A 23,950-nucleotide genomic window follows, 5' to 3' on the forward strand; every position below is an offset into this window, starting at 1 on the left:
GGCCTTCTTGGCCCTGACTCGCCTCCGCTCCTCCTCCCGCTCCGCCTCCCGTTCCTCCTCAGAAGTCGGGGTAGGGTGCCCCTCTATCTCATGGCTCCACATTGCCCCCACTCTGGCCCCGGCCTGCTCTGCCCTTCTGGCCTCTCGAATCTGTTCAAGGATCCGCTCCTGCCTAGCCCTGTCCTCCCAGGACGAGGAACCCCATATCTGAGGGGGCGGGGGCGGGCAGTAGCCAAACAACTCAGCCCCGGGGGAAAAAAGCCCACCTGGCCAGGCCCCGGGACCCCCCCCCCCACCCCCACCACCACCCTGGGGAACAGGGGCCGCTGACCCTCCCGGGCCCACAGGGTCCCCGGCCGACTCCCGTCCCACCAGGGCAGGCGTGGGAGCCCTGGAGCTTGTGGATAGGTCGATGGGGGCATCATCCCATTGCCCCGCGTCCACGGACACAGCCCCCTCCCCACAGACCCACCCGACCGAGAGGTCCTCCGGCTGTCTCCCGTCCCCGGTGGCCCCAGACACCCCACCGGCTCCCGCAGACAGAAAAGGGGTCAAGGCCCGGCAGGCACCCTGTCCCGCCCCACCCTCCCCTGCATCCGGCCCCACCACCTGCTGCAGCAAAAGGCCAGAGGGGGCCGCACCCCCTACAGCAGCCCCAGAGGCCCCTGGCACGAAGTCGAGCGGGGGGGAGGCTCGCGGGGGCAGGCTCTTGCGCTTCCCGCCCCTCGCCGAGTCTCTGGGCGCTCCGCCCCCCTCCGCTCCACCGCATGCTCCTGTGTGCCCGGCTCGTCGTCCTGGCACGCTATGACAGCAGCCATGACCCCCGCTGAGGCCGCGCGCGTGCCCCTCGTGGCCCCCACCCACGCCTGTCCCAGCACACCTGGTTGGAGTAGATCCTCCCCTCCGGCCCTGGCAAGCAGCAGCAAGGCCGCCCGGACCTCCTCGGCCGAGACGCCCGACATTGTGCTGAAACACACGCTTCCGGTGTGAATTAGGCACCGGCTGCCGTGAAACAGCCCTCGACGCTACAGCAGAACCACTAACTCAAACAAACATGCACTTATCACTAACCCTGCACTATGCTCCTTTCTTTCTACCCTCCCGATGGTGCCAGGCGCAGGAAGAGGAAGTTCCCTTCCTCCCCTGCGCCTATATCCCACCCCCTAACTCCTCCCCTTCCCCTGCCTGTCCTATCCTGCGCAAAAGACCCCGGGGGAAGACTAATCTGCGACTGTGCTTCCCCCAGGGCCCGGCATTTTGACACTTTTCCCTCGCAGTTCCAAAGGGCCGGACACCGTCTCTTCTCTCCTCCACCCCACCCCCGCAGCCTCTCAGCTCACACCCTGCGAGGGAGTGGGGGGGTCTGGCTTCATATCATGATGGCCACTATGATCGGCCGCAGGCCGCACCCTGTCTCCTTTCACTACTTCACCCCCACCGCAGCAGCCTCTCACAGTTCACACGCTGCGCGGGGTGGGGGCAGTAGCGGCTGCCGGCGACTACGGACTTACTTTGCTCCGAGGCAGTTTCACTCCTGGCCTCCTCCTTCCTCTACCCCCACCGCCGAAGCCTCGATCACTTCACTTCGCTGCACGGGGGCTGGAGCTGGCACCACATACCGCTCACTCAGTTGTGGGGTAGAGTTCCTCCTCCTCGCGGGGGCGGGTCAGTGAGTAGCTACTCCACTCTCCGTCCTCCCACTTTAGGTCCACTTCACTGCCCCTTATGACCGCACTCTGGCTCACCTTCTGCCAGCAGGTTGTTGCGACCGCTGCGGGTGGGCTTCGCTCGCTCTTCTTTCGGGCCTCATTAGGCTGGTGGCAGGCACTCCACTGGTGTCTCTCTCTGCCACGTGGTCTCTCGTTTTCCACTATGCAGGTCATATCACGGACGGATTGGATGCCGCCCAACGTTCACGACCATCGCAGGTGCGGGGTGGGCTCCCGATCACCTCTCACGCCGGGAGCTCTTCCCCTGCCCTGCGGCGATCATGCGCTTCCCTCGCCTGCTCTAGGGTGTGCCCTCGACCCGGGCAATACTCTCCCCCTTCCACCACCTTCAAAAGGTGGCTGTACAGGATTAGCCCGCTCGTCGCCAGTGTGATGGTGCAGGGCCCTAGGCCCCCATACACTAAGAGTACCCACAAGGACACAGATAATACAGTGTAGAACTGGCCACGAGCACGTGCGCTCGCCCCTTTTATTGATAGGGTCACCTGACTAGTGACGCCTTTTTATTTATTTATTTTATTTATTTATGCGTTTTTATATAGCGCAGACTTTACCCGAAGGCGTCAGAGCTTCACAAAAGGAACAGAAAATTACAAGTGAACAAATTACAATAGCAGACGATAAGTTACAAGAGGTAAAAGTGACAATTGTGAGCAAACAAAATACATGAGGTAGCAGACAGTGCAATACAGGAGGAGAGAGTGACAATTGTGCAGGTTACAAGAGAAAACAAAGTACATTTAGAGGTAATATACTGCAATATATGCTAGACACAGAGGCACAAGAACAAACGTTACGTAGGTAATGGTGGCACTTGTGCAAGTATCAAAAGCAAACAAAATGTGAGAGGTAGCAAACAGTGTGTTACCAGAGAAAAGTGGCGTGTGCATGTTACAAAAGAGAACCAAACACTGATACATGTATAATACTGCAATAAATGGCATACACTCCAACCACACGAACGCACTGGGAAGGCACTTCCATAGTCATGGAGAATAGAGTTTTCAGTGATGGGAGGTCTTCCTTCAGATAATAGAGAGGGCGTGAATTTACACCCACGCCTGTGAGGGATAGGTGTAAAGTGTGGTTGCAGTACAAAGCTGAACACTAGACCAGTGATCAGACGAACACTACAACCCTCAGGGTGCAGTTGCAGCAATTGTATCATAGAGGCCGGGTGGCACTCTACAGTGCTGGTGTTCCTTGCTCCCTAATCACACACAAACGAGTACCACCACAGTCCGTAATCACGAGTTAAACAATATTGGTGTGTTTTTACCGTTTATGTGCTGTAAAACTGTTCTAAGACCGTACAAATAGGAGTAAAAGCATATATAATGGGGATTACAATGTGTGGGCTGAATTTTCCAATTGGTATTTAAGGGACCCCCTCTAACAAAAATACTTGTAGGTCAGGGAGAAGAGGAGAAGAAAACAGTCAACATTTATATAAGAGCTCCCTCATGACCTCTCTATTTTATCACAGGATTCAAATTCCGACATGGGCAACATCAAAATACCAAAGACATTTTTTTACTTTTTCAATTTCTTTTTTATTATATTACTTTTTTTCTTCATAAATACTTTTTTCATATTATTATTTTCAATATAATTTTTTTTTTCAAAATAGTACAAAAAATGTTTTTCACCAGAGATCTATGATATATAAAGTATCATCCACACTACAATTCAATCAAACCTGGGTAGAAAACCAACACAGCCAAACCACTCACTCATACCCCATACACATTCAAATCACAAAACAATCTATCTGAGCAAGTTTTAACACGTTTTGTTATTTTTCATCTATTGCCCAATATAGGGTTACTACATTTAGTGGGATTTCACAAAAAGACTTGGTCAACGCGTTTCAGTGGCATACAGCAAACTTCGGAGCCACCTTCTTCAGGACCTGTCAGATATATTGCAACATGTTCTCTACACCCAGGAGTCTCTATTATCTAATTGTCGGCAAAAAATCTACGGCATCAAAAGTTTAGGACGACATTTCAAATCTGTACTCTTGTGTCCAAGAGAACCTATTTCTGATATTGTTCTTTTAGTGGGGAAAGTCAGGCATTATGACTCTGAGAAGGCGCTCCAGATAAAAGCTTATTTTTACAAGGGAACCTACTTCCCAGGAACAATCACTTTTGGTCCTACCAGTGATGGACACGGCTTGCTACCAGAATTCAATTAGATGCAAAAAGACCTTCAATATATTTGTTTCCAATGTATAAATGTCAGAAAAAACCTCTTGGTGCTGCAGTATTCAGCGCTGTGACAACATTCATCTCAACTCTTCCATAGTCATTGTTCAATTGAACTGTCCACGACGTACTAGTCTTCGCAACGCCGCTCACGCCCACACGATCATTTTCCTACCATGAAACCACATTAAATCCCCTTTTCCATCCCAGGTGATGAATGTATGCAAGGGCTGGTGCTGCGGGTGGAGGGGTTTGGTAGGTATGTGAGGGATCAAAGAGGGATTGGGAAAGTTTTTTTAAGCAGAGTAAAGCATTGTATTCTTCCACTGTTCATAAAAAATATGCAGGAGACTTTGATTGATACTGCAGCCCAAGTCACATGTGATTTGTCCAGCCAGAAAAATCTGGTCAGCTTCTTCCGCACCTGGTAAATCCGAGTGTGGAAAAACCTAACCACTAGTAATCAGGTGAGGTAAAATTTGGATCTGCTTAATTGTAATCAGGCTAGCCATATTTACTCTATGCCATTGGGTACATAATTATGTGGCATCAGTTGCTGGCCCTTAGGAGGGTGGGCTTCAACTGCATGAGGTTGATGCCAAGCAGATGGCGCATTCCCCACTTGCTGGTGATAATGGATGGAGGTTCCAACTGGCAGTATTTTCACACCGCTGGACCTTGCATAAGAACTGTCAGAAAGACGTACAGGCAGTTTGGGGAAAGAATTGATTTATATGGCGGCATTCATATTATTTTAATTAATCACAGTACAAAATGCTTGCAAAGTTTAATTCCAAATACTGTACATCCTGTTAAGCCAGGTCGACTGTTTGTCATGGCAGCAGGCACTGTGAGCCTTTGGCAAATTAAGAAAATGCCGAACACCATGTTTGATGATAGTGTGAGCAGGGAGTGAGAAAGAAGCGGGGAGGAATAACAAATTACATTTGTGTCTATGGTGAATGTATTTTGTGTGCAGCCATAACTGCTTTGAACATAGCAACACACTTTTAAGTAAAGTAGCACAATTGGCTACACAATTCTACATATAATTAAGGCAAGTGGGCAATTGCCACTGCACTAAACAGATGTCACTAGCTGCAAGGGCCTGTTACATGTTTAATTTGCTGCAGGTGGAGTCTACTTCTCTTGTACCCTCGTCCTCTGTACTTCCATGCCCTAAATGATGAGTCTCCTTGCATGATCCAGATGATAAAACAAGGGCTATTAACTCCCTACGCCCTAGCATGGCGCAAGGCCCTTACAAGGTCCTAGGAAACCTCTACCGTTTTAGTGTATGGTGACCCTCTATATTAATGCTCTCTCAAATAAGATTCTGGAAGGTAACAGGAAACCCCCCTCCTGGTTAGCCCCAGAAATAATCCCCATTTTTAAGAAGGGTGATAGAGCATCCCCATGTAACTATAGACCAATCAGTTTGACTGATAACCTGCAAAAGGACTTTATCCACCAGATCTGGTTGGATGAGAGGGTGATCCTGTCCTCCTTCCAAGAAGAGTTCCGTGGTAAGGTGGGCACCATAGATCAGGTTTGTTTGTTTAAACTTTTCAAGATGTAAAGATGGCCTTTGGAGAGGGCCAAATACTTCCATTGCTTATGTTGACTTGAAGGCTGCTTTTGACCTGGTCCCGATATGTCAGCTGTGGCCCTCTTTGTCCAGAATGGATGTTGCTAAAATTTGTACAAAAAATTAAAATTTCATTTTATTTTCAAATAACAACACCTAAACATCCTCCAACAGCATTTAATGTTACCCACTACACATTCGATTAGAGATTTGGAAGATATCCAAACTTTAGTATCACTATCCGAGTCAAACCCCACTTCACTGGAAGAGAAAGCAACAGATCTAAATATTGACTTTTATGTACCATTGGAGAGCAGTCTGAAGCCTAAATCTACCTTTTTCCCAGAATTTGGCAATGAAGAAAACATAGATATATATTCGAGAATGAAAAATGTCCTTGCTATCGAAACCGAAAGTTTCAATTCTATTAAGGACTCGGAGGCGAGGATTATGCCTTCTCTCTTCGCTTTTATTTAATAGCAGCCATCATTAAAACACAATATAAGCTATGTTTCCCTTGAACACTTGGGAAAAATGAAGTATCAGAAACAATGTTCAATAGGGGACAGTTCCATACCAACCAATCAGGAGGCCCATCAACCTCAACACTCTTTCGTTGCACAAAGTCAGGCGATGAATCACAACTATGAATCCTGTTTGTTAGCATCAGATCCTAAAAAGCCAAGGAAACAATGTCACTATAAGAACTAGTAACCAATAAAACCTGGTGGGCAAAATGTACTGCAGTGAAAGCGGTTATTGTGACATCAAATCAAGTGTGTTAACAAGAACATTACATTATTTTGAAACTCAAGCAGGAATTACTTACTCTGAAACGGGGAGGGTGATCTGTTCTTGAAACCCTAGGGTGGGATAATCCTCGCCTCCGAGTCCTTAATAGAATTGAAACTTTCCGTTACAATAGCTAGGAGATTTTTCATTCTATGTCAGGACTGGATGCGAGGATTATGCTAGTTCAAAGCTTGCTCACTACGAGGTGAGCCATATCCAGCACCAGCTTGAAATAAAACATCTTAAAGGTAGAGTCCGAAGGCCAATCTGCCGCGTTGAGGATATCCTCTAACTCGGCACCCAAGCCAAATGCTTTGGAGGCCATCATGTCGAGTGGGCCCTAAAAATCCAGAGGTTAATGCCTGCTTCCTGCATTAACCCTCTGACCCACCGAGCAATGGTGGCCACGGAAACCGCTCTAAAAGGCTTACGCAGAGCAAAGAGGAGTTTTCGTTCTTCTGGATGGCGAAATTCCTCCGTCATTTCCTCACATGCTTTCAGACATTGGACTACACACAGCTTTGGAGTGTCAGGAAACTCTGGGTAGATTATGGTTCTTGTGTGGCATTTCGTTCTTCTGTGGAGAGTGAACGTTTCTCCATTAAGTGAGAAAATTCTGCTTGTGACATCTAAAGCCCACACGTCCAAGACATGGCGGCAAGAGATGAGGCAGAGCAGCATAGCCAGCTTGGCAGACAGTTCCTTTCTGGACAGGAAATGGTTGGACTTCCAAGAGAGGAATAAGTAGTGGGGTTCTGAAGGAAGGGAGAGCCCGATACCCGTAACAATCTACAAACAAACGGGTGTTCCCCCACTGCCGCATCATTGATAGGCACATGGCAGGATGAGACGGCTGACTGAAAGGTGTTTATTGAACGGTAAGCCAGACCACCTGAAGCTAACTGCACTAAAAAATTGAGAATGTGGGCTACATCTGCAGAGAGGGGATTAGGACTCAGTTGCATACACCAACTGGCCCATCTGTCCCATGCGGATCTGTATCTCTTTTACTATCAGCCCAGGCCTTAGACATGAACGTTACAGCCTCCTCTGAAAGGCCAGGGACCTCCCAACATCCCCTGTAATCCGCCACACTGTTAGAAGCGGCTGTCTCTAGTTGGCAGAGGTATACACTTCTGACAAATAGGGACACACCTTTTCTAGTCAGGGCAAGGGGATCACACACTTAGATAACCCCTGCTCACCCCCTCGGTAGCTTGGCAAAGCAGACAGGCTTATCTCAGAGGCAGTGCGTTAAGCATTTATGACCACATACAGTAATAAAGTGAATACACTACAAATGGACACGACACAGTAGTATTATAAAAATAAGGATTTTTATATAAGGCTTAGCACAAGACCAAATAACGACAAAAATATACCACAATCTTAATAAATACTCTTGGAAGGAAAAATAATAGTTCAAGCACGGTTTCTTCTTAGCACAAAGTCTTTAGTATCAAAAGCAACTCTTCTTCTTTAAAACACAGTTCTTGGCAACAATGTAACCCACACGGGAGTCACACGACGTCGAGGCAAAGTTATTCCAAAGGTTCGGCGTCGACCGCGAGGAGCGCTACGTCGATCCCGGAGTCGCACAGACCCCAACAACACAGTACCTTGGAAAAGTGAAGCACTCGATGATCAGCGGCGTCGAGATGTCCGGCGTCGCGTCTTCGGCGTCGATCGGGCCTCGGAGTCGGGGCGATCAGCAGCGGCGTCGACACAGGGTCACTTGGAGCTGGAGCCGAACTCGCTACTCACTGGCGTCGATCGGGCCCGGCGGCCGGCGGCGAAGGTGCGGGACACTGGAGCCGTTACTCACGATGTCGAGCTGGATTCGGCGGCGTCCGTCGGCGTCGAGATTGCTGGATTCTTCAGAGGGGCTGGATTTCAGGTTCCAGCAACAAGCACTTTCAGCAAATAAATGAAGTCCTTTAGCCCTGTGACTTCAACAGGAGTCTGGCACTCTTCCAGCCCTTGGAGATTTTCTTGAGCAAAGCTTGAGAGTACACACTCAGTTCCTCTCTCCTGGTTCCTTGGCAAAAATAAAGAAGCAACTGCAGGATTCCCCCAACAAACAGCACTCTGGCAGAAGGGGTAGGCAGTCCTTAGATCAGCAGGCTTCTTGTCCTTGGTTCAGGTTTCCTTGTCAGAAGTGATCTAAATTCTTGGTTCAGGGTTCCTTCTCTTATACCCCTTTTTGGCTTTGATCCCTTTGTCCATGCAGGGGAAATTCCCCCCATCTTGGGTTTGTTGTGGGTGTTGCCAGGCCGAGGCACCTGGCCTATTCACTGTGCAGGGCAGAGTCTTCAGCCGCCCAGCAGGAGCGGAGCCAGCATTGTCACTGGCAGGGGCAGGGCCATCAGTTGCCCGGCAGGAGGTGGGGCCAGGAAAGTCCCTGGCAGGCACAGAGTCATCAGTCGCCTGGCAGGGGGGCGGGGCCAGCATTGTATCAGGCAGGGCAGGCTATCAGGAGCTACTCTTCCCCTACTTTCAATGCAAATGCCCCACTCATCCCACACTGACTCATTCAGACCTCTGGAGCCACCCAGCTCCTGTCACACGCACACCAGAACCAGCAGAGACCGGTAGACAGTTAGACAAGAAAATAGCTACTTTCTAAAAGTGCTATTTTCAAACACAGAGTCCAAAAACCATCCACCCAAACGGATGCGTTCTTAAACCCTGAGTTCAGGGATACCAAACTCGACATTGCACCATGCTCCCCGAGCCCGCTAGGATTATAGCATTAATACTCCTGGCAGCCCATTCTAACTGATGGAGAGCAGGTAACCTTACAATAGTGAAAAACGAATATGGCTGTAATTCACTATTAGGACATGCCAACCTTGTCAGGCTTGTCCTACCTTATGCTTACAATGCACCCTGCCCTTGGGCCTACCATAGGGGTGACTAACATGAAGTTAAGGGAAGGTTTAGGGACTGGCAAGTAGGTGTACTTGCGCAGTCTGCGTGACAGTATCAGACTGCACGCAGGTCTAGCAATGGCAGACCTTTAGACATACTTTTACTAGGCCGCTCTTGTGGGTGGCGCAACACGTGCTGCAAGCCCACTAGCAGCATTTGTATTTACAAGCCCTGGCACTCCTGGTGCACGCTACTAGGGACTGACAGTAAACCAAATAAGCCAAACATGGAATTCAATCAATACAGCAATTTCACATAGGGAGCACTTGCACTGTGGCACTGATCAGCAGTGGCACAGTGCCCAAAGCAATATACCAGCAAAAACATCGTAAACAGAGGAGGCAAACAGAAAAAATGGAGGAGAGACTCATGCCAATGATGCCAGGTCTAACACGATCCGCCACACCATGAGCCACAACGAGTTCCCTTGAATCAGCGGATGGGGTACTTTGTCGGGATTCCACAGGAGAGAGGGAAACAGGGGGAGTAGCATTGGAGAATCCTAGGAAAGTTTCAGTAGAACCATTAACCAAACCTTGCGACCTCCAAATGGGAGTGATGAGAAACATCTCCCCTCCTTGCCTGCAAACCTGCGCTGTCGTCCTTGTAATCATTACGAACGGGGGAAAAGCATACCCCTTCTCCCCGCCCTAATCCTGAAGGAAGGCATCTGTGGCCACTGCCAGAGGGTTTGGCCTCCAGCTGAAGAAGCAGGCCAGCTGGTGGTTCAGTCTCAAGGCAAAAAGGTCCACAGAGAAAGGACCACAACGGTCGTTCAATATTGCAAAAATCTCCGGGCCGAGCTTCCAAAGAGTGGAATCCCAAAGTTGCGGGACTGAAAGTCCGCCTCCTGGTTCTCCCGGCCAGGTAAGTACTCTGCTGTGACCGAAAACCTGATGATTCAGGCAATACTGCCAAAAATCTGCTGCAAGGTCCGAGAGGGCCTTGGACCACGTGCCCCCAAAGCAGTTGATGTAGCGGACTGCCGAGATGTCCATCTTCACGACACACAACTGGATCGAATCTCTCGTCCAACAGCAGACTGCGAAGGAACCTACTAAAAGTTCTAATCAGTTGATATGTAACCGTGTTCTTCTGGAGACCACAAATCTCCTGTGGAAAAATGGCCGCATTTGGCCCCCCTGGCTACTCTGCTGGCGTCGGATTCTATGATCAAGTCTGGGGCCAAGACGCAGATATCACAGCCACTCCAGGCCTCCATGTGGACTAACCACCACTGAAGCTCTACTTGTGCCTCTTCAGAAAGAAACACCTTGTGAGAATAAGGGCATCCCCATCGGAGGTGGGAAGCCTTCAGGCGTTGTAAAGCCCGATAGTGGAGGGGACCTGGGAAGAAGGCCTATATTGATGCAGAAAGGAGGCCTACAACTCGCACCAGCTGTCTGAGTGAAACTTGATGTTCCTGGAGGGAAGACTCAGAGTAGGTGAGGTGGAGTCTATTACGAATCCTAGAAAGGTTAAGCGTTGAGACGGTGTCAGAAGTGATTTCTTCTTGTTGATCACAAAGCCTAAGCTCTAACCGTAATAGACCCAAGCAATCTGTAACTGATATAACAGCCTGTCAGCTGATGTAAAGTTACGACCTGAACAGTTGATACTATTGATCCAAAAAAACAGACACACTGTAAACTGCAAATTTACTGAAAAATAATAAAAACAAAGTTAAATTAAAAAAAACAAAGCCTAAGCTCAGAGTCCGATCCACCACCATTGGGGGTGGAACAACAACTCGTGTGGACATGACCCATCAAAAGCAGATCGTCCAAGTACACAATCATCCGGATACCCCAAGCCTTCGTTCTTTGCTGTATCTTTTTGTTCGACTCAGGTCTCTAGCACTGGTTAGCAGTGGTAAAGTGCATGTGCTTCTCCCCTAAACATGGTGACATTGGCATATACATGATTGGCATATTTAGTTTACTTATATGTCCCTTGTAAAGTGGTATACAGTATACCCAGGGCCTGTAATCTAAATACTAAAAGTAGGCCTGCAGCACTGTTTATACCACCCAAACAAGTAGTCTTTAAACCTGTGTCAGTCCTGCCATTGCACGGCATGTGTGTACAGTTTCCTTCCACATGACTTGGGATTTAAAACCACTTGCCAAGCCTAAAACTCCCCTTTTATAACACATATTTCACTCCTAAGGTAGGCCATAGGTAGCCCGAAGGGAAGGGTGCTGTGTATCTAAAAGGTAGTACATGCACTTACATGCACTTTTAATTTTTACATGTCCTGGTAGTGATAAACAGCTAAATTCATTTTTCTCTACTGTGAGGTCTCCTCTCATAGGCCAGCTTAAAACACTTTTACGCTGTAATTCCTTATTAGAAACAAGTATATGCTTCATGTTTCATATCTTTGTAATGGTGCTGATAAATCCTCTTTACTGGTAAGGTTGGATTTAACGTTACTGGTTTAGAAATCCCGCTTTTAGAAAGTGGACATTTCTCTGTTCTTACTGCTATGTGTGCCTTGAAGCCTGTCTCCAAAGCACGTCTGGGATGGGTGACAGCTACACTTTGTGCATTCCCTCTAGACAGCCATAAACACAGAAATATTGGGTGTGACAGAGAACTCATCTGCATTCATCTACATTCTTATAGCTCTTTCTGGGCAAGAAGAGAGAGGGGATGCTGACACCTGAATAGGCATTGTTCTGTGTCGCACACAAAGGGCCCTATAGATAGTCCAGCAGACAGGGCTGGAATGAAAGGGGACCTGTGCACTTCAAGGGCATGCATTGAAATACGCTCCACTTCAAAGGCACCTTTGGGTTTAGGTAATGGGGCCATGTCCCTACCAGGACACTGGGCCTGTGAAGAACTCTGCTAGGAGTAAAGACTGCTGTTCCACAAGGATTGAACTTTACCTGAATGCTGCTCTGAATGAACCGCCTTGCTGAGCTGTCTTGCTGATCTTTGGATCCGAGGATAAGTACTGGACCCACCTCACTTGAACCCAGAGTGACTCCAAGGACTTTCTGGCTTGCACCATGTTCTGAAGTCTCAGAGTCATCAAAGACTTCCTACAACTCTGAAACAGAACCTGGACTCTGCCATTTGTGAGTCCTGCCCTGTCAAGTGGTGCCAATCCGGTCCTAGGTCTTTGACAGAGGATTTCTACTGTCCAGAACAGAAGCAGTGACAACTTTGCGCCAATAGGAATCCACGCCAATGCAGTGCTGATCCAAGGACATTCCTGTGCAGCTCGATGGCGATGCAGGAGCCGACAGGGAGGTTCAACGGTGATGCTACACCTGCATCGTAAAGGGTTTGGCGATGATGCATCGAGTCTTCAACACTGATGCTTGCTCCATCTAAGGTACTTTTTCAGCAGGCCCTGAGTGGGTCCTGTAGCCGGTCTGCCCTCCATCATGGTCAGTCTGAACTTCTGATTTACCCCAGTCCAGCGCGACCTCAAGTGGCCCCTAAGCACTCCTTTTTGATTTATTTAAAAACATTCATAACTCCCATTCTACGTATTGGATTTTTGTAATTTTGGTCTTGCTTTATTCATGCAGTTGTTCTCTATTTTTCTATACCTATGTAGGGTATTTTGTCTTTGTTTTCATTGTTTTACTGTTTGTGAATTGCACAATTTCTTTACACATTGACTCCTTAGATAAGCCTGACTGCTCGGTGCCAAGTTATCAGAGGGTGAGCACAGGTTATCTTTTAGTGTATATCTAGCATACCCGGATTGTGGTCCATACTTGGATAGGGTGCAAACCTCTGCCAATTTGCGACCCAGGGCCTGATTCACAAAGGTAAATTTAGAGCTAAAGTCTCACTTTACTACCATTCAGGTATTCACAAAGCTAAAGTTAGACCAAAGGTCTAACTTAGATCAAAAGTCTCTCCTTACTACCTTTTCATATTCACAAAGGTAAAGTTAGACCACAAGTCTAACTTGACTCGTAGTAACTTCCCTTTGTGAATACTGAAAAGTAGTAAAGTTAGACTTTTGGTGATTTGTTCTAACTTTATCTTTGTGAATCGGGCCCCCAATTTCTAACAGATGGGTTGCCCCTGTTGTTGGATCTGACACTTCAGGATGGTTTGAGTAGGCTGCCCTTTTGGTTCAATGGTCTGAACAATATGGATAGACTCATTTAACTTGTCGTCATCCATGTCGCTTTCTACCTGGGCCTCGGGAGTGGTTTTGACTGCGCACACGCTGTTTTTTTTAAGCTTTTTCTGTTTGGGGGCACAGACTTTTCTTTTCAAAAGTGGTTTAATTTTCCACAAGCAGAGCAGTTCTTTCCCAATGCAAAGCAGTCTTGAGTGTGGGGCCTCAGATGACCAGATTGACATGTTCTGTCTTGACCAGCCTCTGTAGGACGGCTTTCAAATGAGATGCTCTTGATTTTGATAGTTGTTTCGAACGTCCTGGGGTAATAATGTCTAGACATGGCATGTTTAGGACCTGCAGGATTTTTCTTTTAGTTTGACCAACAAACATTCTTGGGTGAATTGTTCTCTGATTGCTCTAGTTCAATTCTCAGAGGCTGGCATATAAGGCATCTATGGATTCCTCCTGGTATTAACAGAGCACAAAGTACTTGCAGGGGCATATGTACAAAGCCCCTACCTCCACCATAGCATCACTTTTTTTGACAATCTGGTAGCACAATGCGCTGCTCTATATTTGCAAAGTTTTGTTAAGCCACTTTTTGTGGCTTAAAGCCGCTTTGTAAATTGCTAGCCTTTCATGCAGGTATCTGCACGAAAGTGGCATGTAATGGGTGTTGCTGTGGGTTCTCCACCACAACACCCATTGCTTTTTGATGCTGCCCCAGATTTACAAGGAGGTGTAAATCTGTGGCAGCGCCAAAATCTAACACCATGCAAGAGCAGGCATTGGAATGGTGCATGAAGAGATGCATTTATTTCTCCTCGTTATTGCTTTTTCTATCTGTGCTGCATTCTGCAACACACAAAGAAAGAGCAAAAAGCCATTATTGATTGTTTATGTGCTGGAAGCTTTTCCTTCCTGCACATAAACAATCATTAAATAATGCTGATTTGTTACTTAATGCAGCACACATAGAAGTAATAAATCGCCATTATTGATTGTTTATGTGTCCGAATGGGCACTTTACTGCACTTAAACAAACATTCCCTGCAACACAGGCATCCTTGCACTATGATGCAAGGGGTTCTCTGTTGGCACTAGTCAGCTAATTCTAGCACCCGAACTAGGGAAAACACAGGGGTGTGACGTATTGTAGTAAATGTGTCGCAAACCTGCGTTTTGAAGGACAAATTTAACGCAGCTCTGTGCTCCAACATTTTATTGTAAATAGTCCTCGCAGTCTGGATTGGCAAAGGGCTCCAAATGTGCTATCAGTGTAAGTTTTTTTTTTTTGGAGTGTGTCATAATTATTTGGTGGGCCGGCTTCTGTGACGCTTAGCATCGTGGTGTGATATGGGTACAAAGGTGGTACCTGCAGGTGTGCTGTTCACACAGTGGCTGATTGAGGTCTGCAGCAGTTCGGTATAGTGCCAGTGACTTGCAGTGAGTTAGCCCCTACAGGGTAGACAGGTGCGCTGTTTCTGGGGGGGGGGGGCCTCATTGATGGTGTTCTTAGAGAGCACTGTACGGTAGACACGTTGGGTGGTTACTGTAGCAAAGCTGTGGGGGTGGGGTCACCTGTGTGGTCTCACGGGGTCTGTTCGCATTTAGCGCCAGGCCACCTGTGTCACTGGTGAAGTCCGCTTGGCACGTGTGACTCTACCATGACAGTAGGGCGGCCGCTGCAGAGCGCAGGAGCGTGATCGGGGAGATGCCAGGATCCACTGTGTGAGTGTCATGGAAGCACCGCAGAGGCAAGGAGTGGCGAAGAAGTGATTGGCTCACTCTCCTCATCGTCAATGTAAAGTTGCCAAAAGGCAGGCGCGTGTACAAAAAACACCACACAATGTTTGCTGGTTTCTGCTTGGTTACTCCAAGATGGCCGGGCTATTTATATACGAGGTAGATAATGCGCTGGGCCAAACCATGACCCGGTGGCTAACAGGTGGGGTCTCTACAGTCCCTCATTATCGTGACTACCCATGGTTTATCTCATCCGAGATAACACAGATAGGAGGTCCTCCCATCTATCATATTTCTCCTTCTCTGTGGCATAGGACTCTAAGAGATCACATCCAACTCTTACATCAGTTGGGATTCCTTAAGGGTCAGTCCTATTACAAATGGAAACAGTCTTTGACCCAAATTGACTTACAGTTATGTTTCAAAAGTTAATAAAAATTAGGACACTTTACACCAATATTACATATGGATAATGTTTAATTAATAAGAAAATCTCACATTTCGGCTTCATGACCACACTTAAGTTAAAAGGTAAAATGGAGGCTCTAGGAAACTAAAAAGTGAATCACAGGATATGTTTGTTATATTAAAGGCCTAGATATATAAGTTAGTTGCAGATTTACAAGGACTCAGAGCCACTAAGACTCAGCAGTGTTGTGAAAATGAGACATCCTGCGTTTCCAAGGGGAGATAAAGTGCTGTAATTAGATGTGTGTATTAACATCACAGGTTTGTCTTCTTGTCTTATCTTTCCCCTTTAATAGCCTTTAATTTAGTACCATGCGGAAACTATTCAAAGTTAGCAGGGTAAAAGGGCTAAGTCAGTCATGTTTAATTCCTTCGTGACCTTTGAGAGGAGTACTAGTGCTGTAATTAGATGTGTGTATTAACATCACAGGTTTGTCTTCTTGTCTTATCTTTCCCCTTTAATAGCCTTTAATTTAGTACCATGCGGAAACTATTCAAAGTTAGCAGGGTAAAAGGGCTAAGTCAGTCATGTTTAATTCCTTCGTGACCTTTGAGAGGAGTACTAGCAGGGGCAGTCACAATGCAGGGTTATCACAGTGAAAGCCGTGTGTAGCAGCACTACCCCCCTTTGATTGCTATGGATGGAAGACCCCAGATCTATTATGGCCATTGAATCAATATTAAGTTTATGAATCTGCAAGCAAGAGGGCAGGATGAATGTCTTTTGAATAAAAAATCGCCTTGTAACTTGGAGCCAGAGCTACACAAACACCCAAAGCAGCATATTTCTGAAAGCCAATTCTTCTTATATATATGTTGTTAGCTGAGCAAGGGCATCATCTGCCCAATTCACCTGATTAAAGTTTGAAACTACCTAATAATAATTGGGATATTTTTTTTACACTTCTTTATCTTAAGGTACTATTTTGAGAAGATGGAAAAGGCATTGGTTTGACCTGTGGTTGGATGGCACACTTCTTTACTCTGATGACGAGAGTCGACGCAACATGGCTCAAAAGATTCCCATCCGTGGCAGTACGGTTGTGAAGGCCGGCCATGACTGCCAAGGTAAGGAAAGTGCCTGATATTTCAGTGTCAACATGACAAGAACAACAACAGGATGCTCTCTTTTGCAAGTATGCGCTGTCACTATGTGGTCATCTTTGGAATGGCTGCTATATTTTACTATTTGATTTGCTGTGTTTCTTAGCATGTTTCATATGTGGCAAGAAAAATCCAGAAAGGTGTCTGGCCTCTGCACAGAATCTACAAGTACAGGACCCCGTGTGAGGTCTCATTTGACTCGCCACAAATTAGATCTCTTTAATCCAGTTGAAGGCACATGTTTTTGTCATATCATTTTAGATAAGTTGGTTCAGTTGAATTGCAATAAACTGCCATTTAATTCCAGTTTCATTTTGGAACTAGTTATTAATGTCACCGGGTACTTATCAGTTTCAGTCCTTATTTAGGTCTTGCCTAGCGATGCAGCCCGTATGGGCTGTTCGCTTTGCGAGGCATGTTGTATATACTATAGCGGGGAAGCTTCGCATAAGCTCCGCCCATCTTTTTGTTTGGCTTACATCCTAAATGCTGCCTCCTGATTGGTTTTTGACTCGTTAGTCCTTCCTGCTGACGGGCATGGAGTAATTTGTACACTTCCGAGGCGATTAGCCACTTTACTCACCACTATTTTTCCCTGTGTCCCCCAACCCCCTTTACGCAGTCCGTGATTTTTCGTCAAAGCCCTCAAACCCAACCCCCCCCCCATGCCTTCTTCGACACTGGCACTCCCAATTACAATGCAATACATCTCGCGTAAATGTGAGTTGTATTGCATTGCAAATGCTTGTTTTAAAGTAGTGCGTAGACATCCCGAAAGTGATATCCGTGGGGTGCACCGGAAAAAAAACTCAGTTGCTATGGAAGTCTTGTTTGTATCCTTCCGGCCGGGCCGTGCACTGGGCGCTAAGGATTAGATATTCTATGAAATATTGTCAGTTTCTCCTCCTTATTTTTAGGGCTGTTTAATTAGCGCGCAAGACAAATTCAAGTTCAACTGCCTCAGCTGTTTAGATTTGGCAGAGACTGACAGCCCCAGTGGGAAGGAAGTCACAGGTCAGGCTTGACTGTTTTATGACAGCATGCTATTTCCTCCGAAGCTATGCAGGGGCGGTGCTTTCTGAGAATTCAGTCTGGAGAGCAGTGCTTGCTGGCTGGGACTCCAGCTGGTGAGGGTAGGTGGGAAGCTGCTGATTTGGCGCAGAGCTGATCTATATCAATGCAGTGAAAATATGTCACGAATGGTTGTGACCAGACTGCGCGTGCTAAGCCAGAACCCCACTCGCAGCTGCGCACTCTTTGGGAAACACAAGCATGTACGTAAATGTGTTTGGAATTGTTCAAAACAAGTGATGGCTGATATAGACATTAACTGCAAGCATTCACAGGTCCAAGTCACTGGGAAAAGATTTCCAGATCCGCAGATTCTCACGGTAGCACCCTGCCTCAGTTTGCGGTTGCCTAGTTAAGCCATCACTGCCTCTCCTCCCTTCATCTTAAAAACTCCACAAATCTTGAAGAGAAGCTGCAGATGATTGCATTGGAATGTGGGCGGTAGTGGGCTAATACCACTGCCCGCCTCCTTGAGTTGAATGGAGCCTCAAGCAATTCAATGCTCAAATATTTTTTTTTAAATTGCCCAATTCCATACAGGAACTATGAAAGCATTCGGACCAAACATTGGCAAAGCTAATCGGTCTGACCTTGCATTGCTTAATTGAACTGCTGTACAGGCATGTTGGTTACTGTGTTGTCTCGAAGTTATGCACTATTAAACTAATCCACTTCATGCGGTTTATTGCTGATATATTATTGTGCAGATTATACTGACTCGATGTTGCAATGTATACACTGACTGCAGTCCAAACATACAGACATCGATAAGGAAAGTAATATCCTTGGAATTTACGGTAGCCTTCTGTATAGCGCCTCTTCCCAATGCCTGACTCATGGGTGGAGGCTGGAGAGTTCAGTATTTGAGTTAGTTCAGGTCATTACAAATACCACAGGCTGAGAATTAGAGAGCACTGGTGTTAGTCATGCCATCTAGCGTATACACTTCTAAATTTCAAACAGGAGAACAATCTATTGGATTACAAAGACCTTATGCATGATCAGCTACTGTGCAAAATAGCTACCTCTTCCATTACACATTGTATAGCCTCAGGTCAAAAGTCCTCAGGTAACAGAGATTTCATCAGCCTGGGATTCAGAGCTGACAGAGGGGTTGCAGATGTTGTACAGGTTCATGCCATAGACCGCAGGGCCAGCAAATATTACACTGATCTCTCAGAATCTGAACAGACATCCCTCTGGTTAAAACAATCACAAGATAAGACCTCAGACTGAAAGTGTGTCGATTTGTTTACAAGGATCTTGCAGAGTGAACATTGGGGCAACAAGGATACTCGGGCTGCAAATACTTAACAGGCTAATGACACTCCTTCAGGTTACATGGATCACAAAGGCTCTGGAAGTGGAGCTGTCTCTAGGGCTACAGTGATTGTTTGGGATGGTAATTTAGAGTTTAGCATGTTCCCCTTGGGCTCTGAACAGCAAACCTAGCGTTTGTGTTCCAAAAGTTAAACAGGCTGACGAATTCGCACACAGATTTGGGCTTTGGGTGGAAAGACTTTCTCCAAGTTGGCGCATATTTTCGAGGTTCAAGCAGTAGGAGTGTGTGTGTGTGGGGGGGAGGAGGAATGAGGTGGTCCTGAAAGCCTTGTGCCACGGCCACGCGTGAGTCAGTCCGGGCTGAGACAGCTTCTCTGGCACACACACAGCCGCACCCGAGTACTTCACAGGTCTTTAAAAGACCATTTACTTGCTAACGAGGATTTATTGCTTTTTCAACCCTTCTTAGAGCCCCTGCATTGCCACTCTGACTGTCGCTGGAAGAATTAGCCCCCCCTGACATTTTTAGTAGCCCCCCCACCCGCAATGTGGCTCAAAGTTTCGCCTCTGAAAGCACATGCATGCTTTTGTCTACTTCTTAACACAAGGAGGGTGTGTGCTGGTAGATAGTTCGAGGGGGAACTTTTCAACATGCTGCACAGCAGTTTCACTGCTCTACAACATAACTCAAAATAAAAACATTAGCAAAGCCAATAGCTGGCTAAACACTTAAAAGGTCCAAAGGCGAGACCTATTGGCAATGCCAATGCTTGTTTTATTTCGCCGGTACAACTTTTCCTTGTTTTTCTAATGAGCAAAAATAGCTCGGTGCCCTTGTTATGTTACCACCAGACCTTTAGATACAACCTGTAAGTCCTCACGGGGGTAAATTGAAAGGAGTACCATAAAAGTTAAAGACATATAGTGCTTAATTTGTGCTGGTGCTTTCCGGTGCCCAGCACCAGCACTTATTTGTCAGGGCCGGGTCTACACAGCCACTGCCAACTTGAACTCACATCAAGGACGTTTCAGACGTGACTGCACTCACTGCACATGCATGCCGTCATAATCATAGTAAATATAATTGATTGACTCACTCACTGCTGTCTCCTGAGTCCCCTGGTGAAGAAGAATGTTGCTGCTCATACTGTATGTGAGAGCCGAGTACCGACAGCCGATAATAAATCCTCCATAGTATCCAGGCGTATTTTCCTTTGGTTCAGTGTTGTTGTGGGCAGGCCACTGATTAGGCTGTACTTGGTCCTGTGGGGATAGGGGCTGCGGCAGCCTGCGTAACCTTTTTTTCAAATTAAATTCCGACCACGCCCCGGCACGCACGCATGGCACGAGTCACCGCGGTGCCAGTTCAGCAAGACCACATCAAGGCAGAGCCGGGCACTGTTACTTTTAAGAAGCAGCAGGCTGCAGGCCTCCAAATAAAGGCAGTGCCACCAGCATAAAGTAAACCAGGCAGTAAGTAAAATCCAAACCATCCATCACTGCTTTTTCTCCAGCGTGGTGACTTGGTATGAATGATTATGATGAACCGAGTATTGGTCCGAAGCCAGGCGGGGCTGGGTCACCATGTGCAGGAGCACTAGTCAGGTCAGGGCCTTGCCCTTAACCCCTGATACAGTTGTAAAGTAAACCAGTAAGTAAAATCCTAGCTATCTAATGCTGCGCTCGATTAGAAGCAGCATTAGATGGTATGGATTTTACTTACTAGTTTACTTTACAACTGTATTAGGGCAGGGTTAAGGGCAAGGCCCTGACCTGACTAGTGCTCCTACACACTGTGCCCCATCCCCGCGACATGCTGGTCGCATGGTTGCTTGGGCCTCGGTTCATCATAATCATTCAGTATGTGATTATGATGAACCGAGGCCCGAACAATCATGCGACCGTCGCCAGGCGGGGCACCGTGTGCAGGAGGAGGAGTACTAGTCAGCAGTAGTCAGGAGGCTGGAAGGGCTGGGCCTTGCACTTAACCCCCGATTCTAGAACCCTCCCAGAGGACATGTCTCACTCAAGCCCCATCACTTGTGTCAGATCCTTCCACAGTGTCTCACACATTCACCATCAATTGCCTCAGATCCTTCCACAGTGTCTCACATTCCACATCCCTAGCCTCAGACACTTCTACATTGTCTCCCTCCATATAATACTAGCATCTAAGTTGTTAGTTTTTCTGAATGAGAGAAAAGATAGGCTGGCACACTGTGCAGCAACTCCGGAATTACTTACCTCTGTCATTTCCTACCATGCATTTTAACACCTTCTTTTGTATTGATTACATTGATGACTAATACTCTGCTTGATTTACCAGTGAAGCTAACCCTCACCACTTTAGTAATTTTTTTGTACAAAGACCTAGATGGTTTACTCATGGAAAAGACTTGCTGATGAGCTCTTCAGTGTGTTCTGAATGGCCTGGCATAGTTCATTGCTCACTGAAATCCTCCTTGGAGCGGAGCTGTGTCCCTACATTGTCTCACACTATATGACCATCTCTATGCATCCCCTTTTGACTTATCCAAGCTATCCAGATACAGTCTGCTTGATCTTTCTTCCCTGGTTCGACCAGTTGGGCTTATGGGTTTGTATCATTATTTTTATGTTGATTCTTATGAATATTTCCTTCTTGCTCTGTTTTAAAGCACTTGGATGCCCTTGGGCCTTGTTCTTGCTATCTATAACTGCAAAGATAAATGAATAAGGACAGTAAGAAATTAGATTATTATTTGGGGTGGTTGTGTACCCACCTCAATGAACTGTCAGCGTGAACCCTTAAAGTCACTAAATTAACATGAGCTCAAACCCCTGGTAGTTATGGCTCACAGCAGACAAGTCAATGTGTAACATATTTATGCATTATCAAAATAGTCAGAAATGCAAACCAATACAAAATCGAATTAGGAAAATAAAGTAAAATTTACTAAACAAAATGCCTCCCAAAATGAAAAAAATCCAATAAGTAGTACCAGATATATATATTTTTTTAAATCATAAGTAGGAGTAGGCCAAGAAACAGAAAGTGCCAATGATAGTCAATGGTCACAGTATTTAAGGAACCAGGCACAACTGGACGCTGACAGAGATGGTCAGATATACCTACCAGGTTCTTCCTGGCCATAGATTTTACCTTCTGACTTTATTCCTTGAATGCCAGTCTACCACAGGGGTACACTTCTATAGCCACCCAGGACCACAGGGGAAGCACTTAGAGATTCACGGGGTGTCAGGCAGAGGCCAAAGAGCAGTATCTACTCCAGGTCCAATTGCTAACTTGTGGCTGGGCAGTTGCAGGAAAATGCCTCTTCTAGTGTGTGATATACCAGTAGTTTTAAAAGGAAGTCAGCATTATGACCTATGGAGTCTAATTTGTTGTCCTAGGTACAAGAGAGAGCAGGTCTAGTACTTTCAGGGTTGTTCTCTTGTCGCAGACAGCAGATTCAGTTCTCTTCTGATCTTCTTCAGGTTTTGAAGTGGTTGCCTGGAAATGCCACATGTATGCCTGGCATGAGCTAGTGGGTGAGAATAAAACATGGGCAGACCCTAACCAATGGAGGTAAAAGTTCCCAGGGCCTACCTTACCCACTTTGGGTATTTTCAAGAAGGCAAAAATCTTCATCCACAATAAAGTTGGGTTATGAGGGCTGGGTGGGTGTTTTTGGGGAGTGTACTATGGTAATCCTAGTGTCCTCCCGCATCTAACACTAAAATCCAGTTTGGGACAGTCACTGTACCCCAGCAATAGGTTTTGCCATGCAAATCTATTGGGTTTGTCAATGTTGTTGTACATGTTGCACAGTGTTAATGCTTAAATGAATATTTCTTCATATAACTGAGGAGTCAGTCATGAGGAATCTCCAGTATCACTTTCTTCTGCTTCCGCTGCAGCCGTGGAGTGTCTGAGCATTCACCAGTGAGTCTGCTTTAGCTTACAAACACCTCAGCTTATATACATTTGTAGTCACATAGGAAAGAGTGGAAAACAATGATCCCACCAAAAAGATATTATGAAACACACAGAGCCTTGAGAACTACAGCTGTAGCAGGAAGATGTAAGACAGCTTGCCATTTATCATTTAACAGCAGTTGATTGGTTTCCTTCCTTTCTTACAATGTCTGGTTACACTTTAAACAACCCCATATTCACTGACCTTGACAACACAACTGGGAGTTTGTAATGTTTATAACTAATCGTATGAGAACATCTGTGCAGCGTCGGTTTCCTTACCGGTTCCCAGGCCCTGGTCACGGTTTACAAAACTAAGTGAGAGATAAATGCTTTAGTTTAGTGATCTTTGAACGGGAATGAAAACACTCTGCAGTCAAAGCTTGTCCTTGGCCACGTAATTTAACTAACTTTTCCATGAATCCAACTGCACTCAGATAAACTAGATAATCATGTTTATCCGGGGAATACGTTAATGTAAAAGATACAGAAGAGAGAAAAATGAAAAAGGATAATCCCTATCAATCCACTCTTTAAATGCCGTTTTACACAGGCATTCGCTCTATCTTTCTGCACCATCCTCAAAATTTCATGCTGATCAGGTGTTGTGTAGTTCCTACTAATCCCTAGGATCTGCCTATTCGTTGGACAACAAACTTTGGGTGAGGTGCCTAGACTGATTCCACGCATCCTTCAGGATATGTTGGCCTGGAGACCAGCTAGCTCACAGACCCACCACCATAAGCCCCCTTAAATTCTACTAGGGAGCAAATTATTTGCGGCAACCACTGAACATGACAATCCTGACCCCTCAGGGATCATGGCAACAGATCAGAACCTCTCGCTAAGTCACTCGTGCTCTTTAGTTCTCAGTGAAATTTACAGAGAATACTCAGTGGGACATTTTCTTTTTATTTATTTTTTTTTTAATTGAAATTCAAACAACAAACAACAATATACACTTCACAAGGCAGA

General features: G+C 46.3%; 1 protein-coding gene across 1 annotated transcript in view; it reads left to right on the forward strand.

The window, feature by feature from the left end:
• Positions 1-23,950, forward strand: part of PLEKHB1 (pleckstrin homology domain containing B1) — a 384,556-nt gene that overhangs the window by 56,649 nt on the left and 303,957 nt on the right. The window contains exon 2 of the mRNA XM_078658558.1: positions 16,480-16,629. Within this exon, the coding sequence (XP_078514684.1) occupies positions 16,480-16,629 (150 nt within the window). The remainder of the gene's footprint in view (positions 1-16,479; positions 16,630-23,950) is intronic.

This window comes from Lissotriton helveticus, chromosome 8 (assembly GCF_964261635.1).
Source record: "Lissotriton helveticus chromosome 8, aLisHel1.1, whole genome shotgun sequence".
Classification (NCBI taxonomy): domain Eukaryota; kingdom Metazoa; phylum Chordata; class Amphibia; order Caudata; family Salamandridae; genus Lissotriton; species Lissotriton helveticus.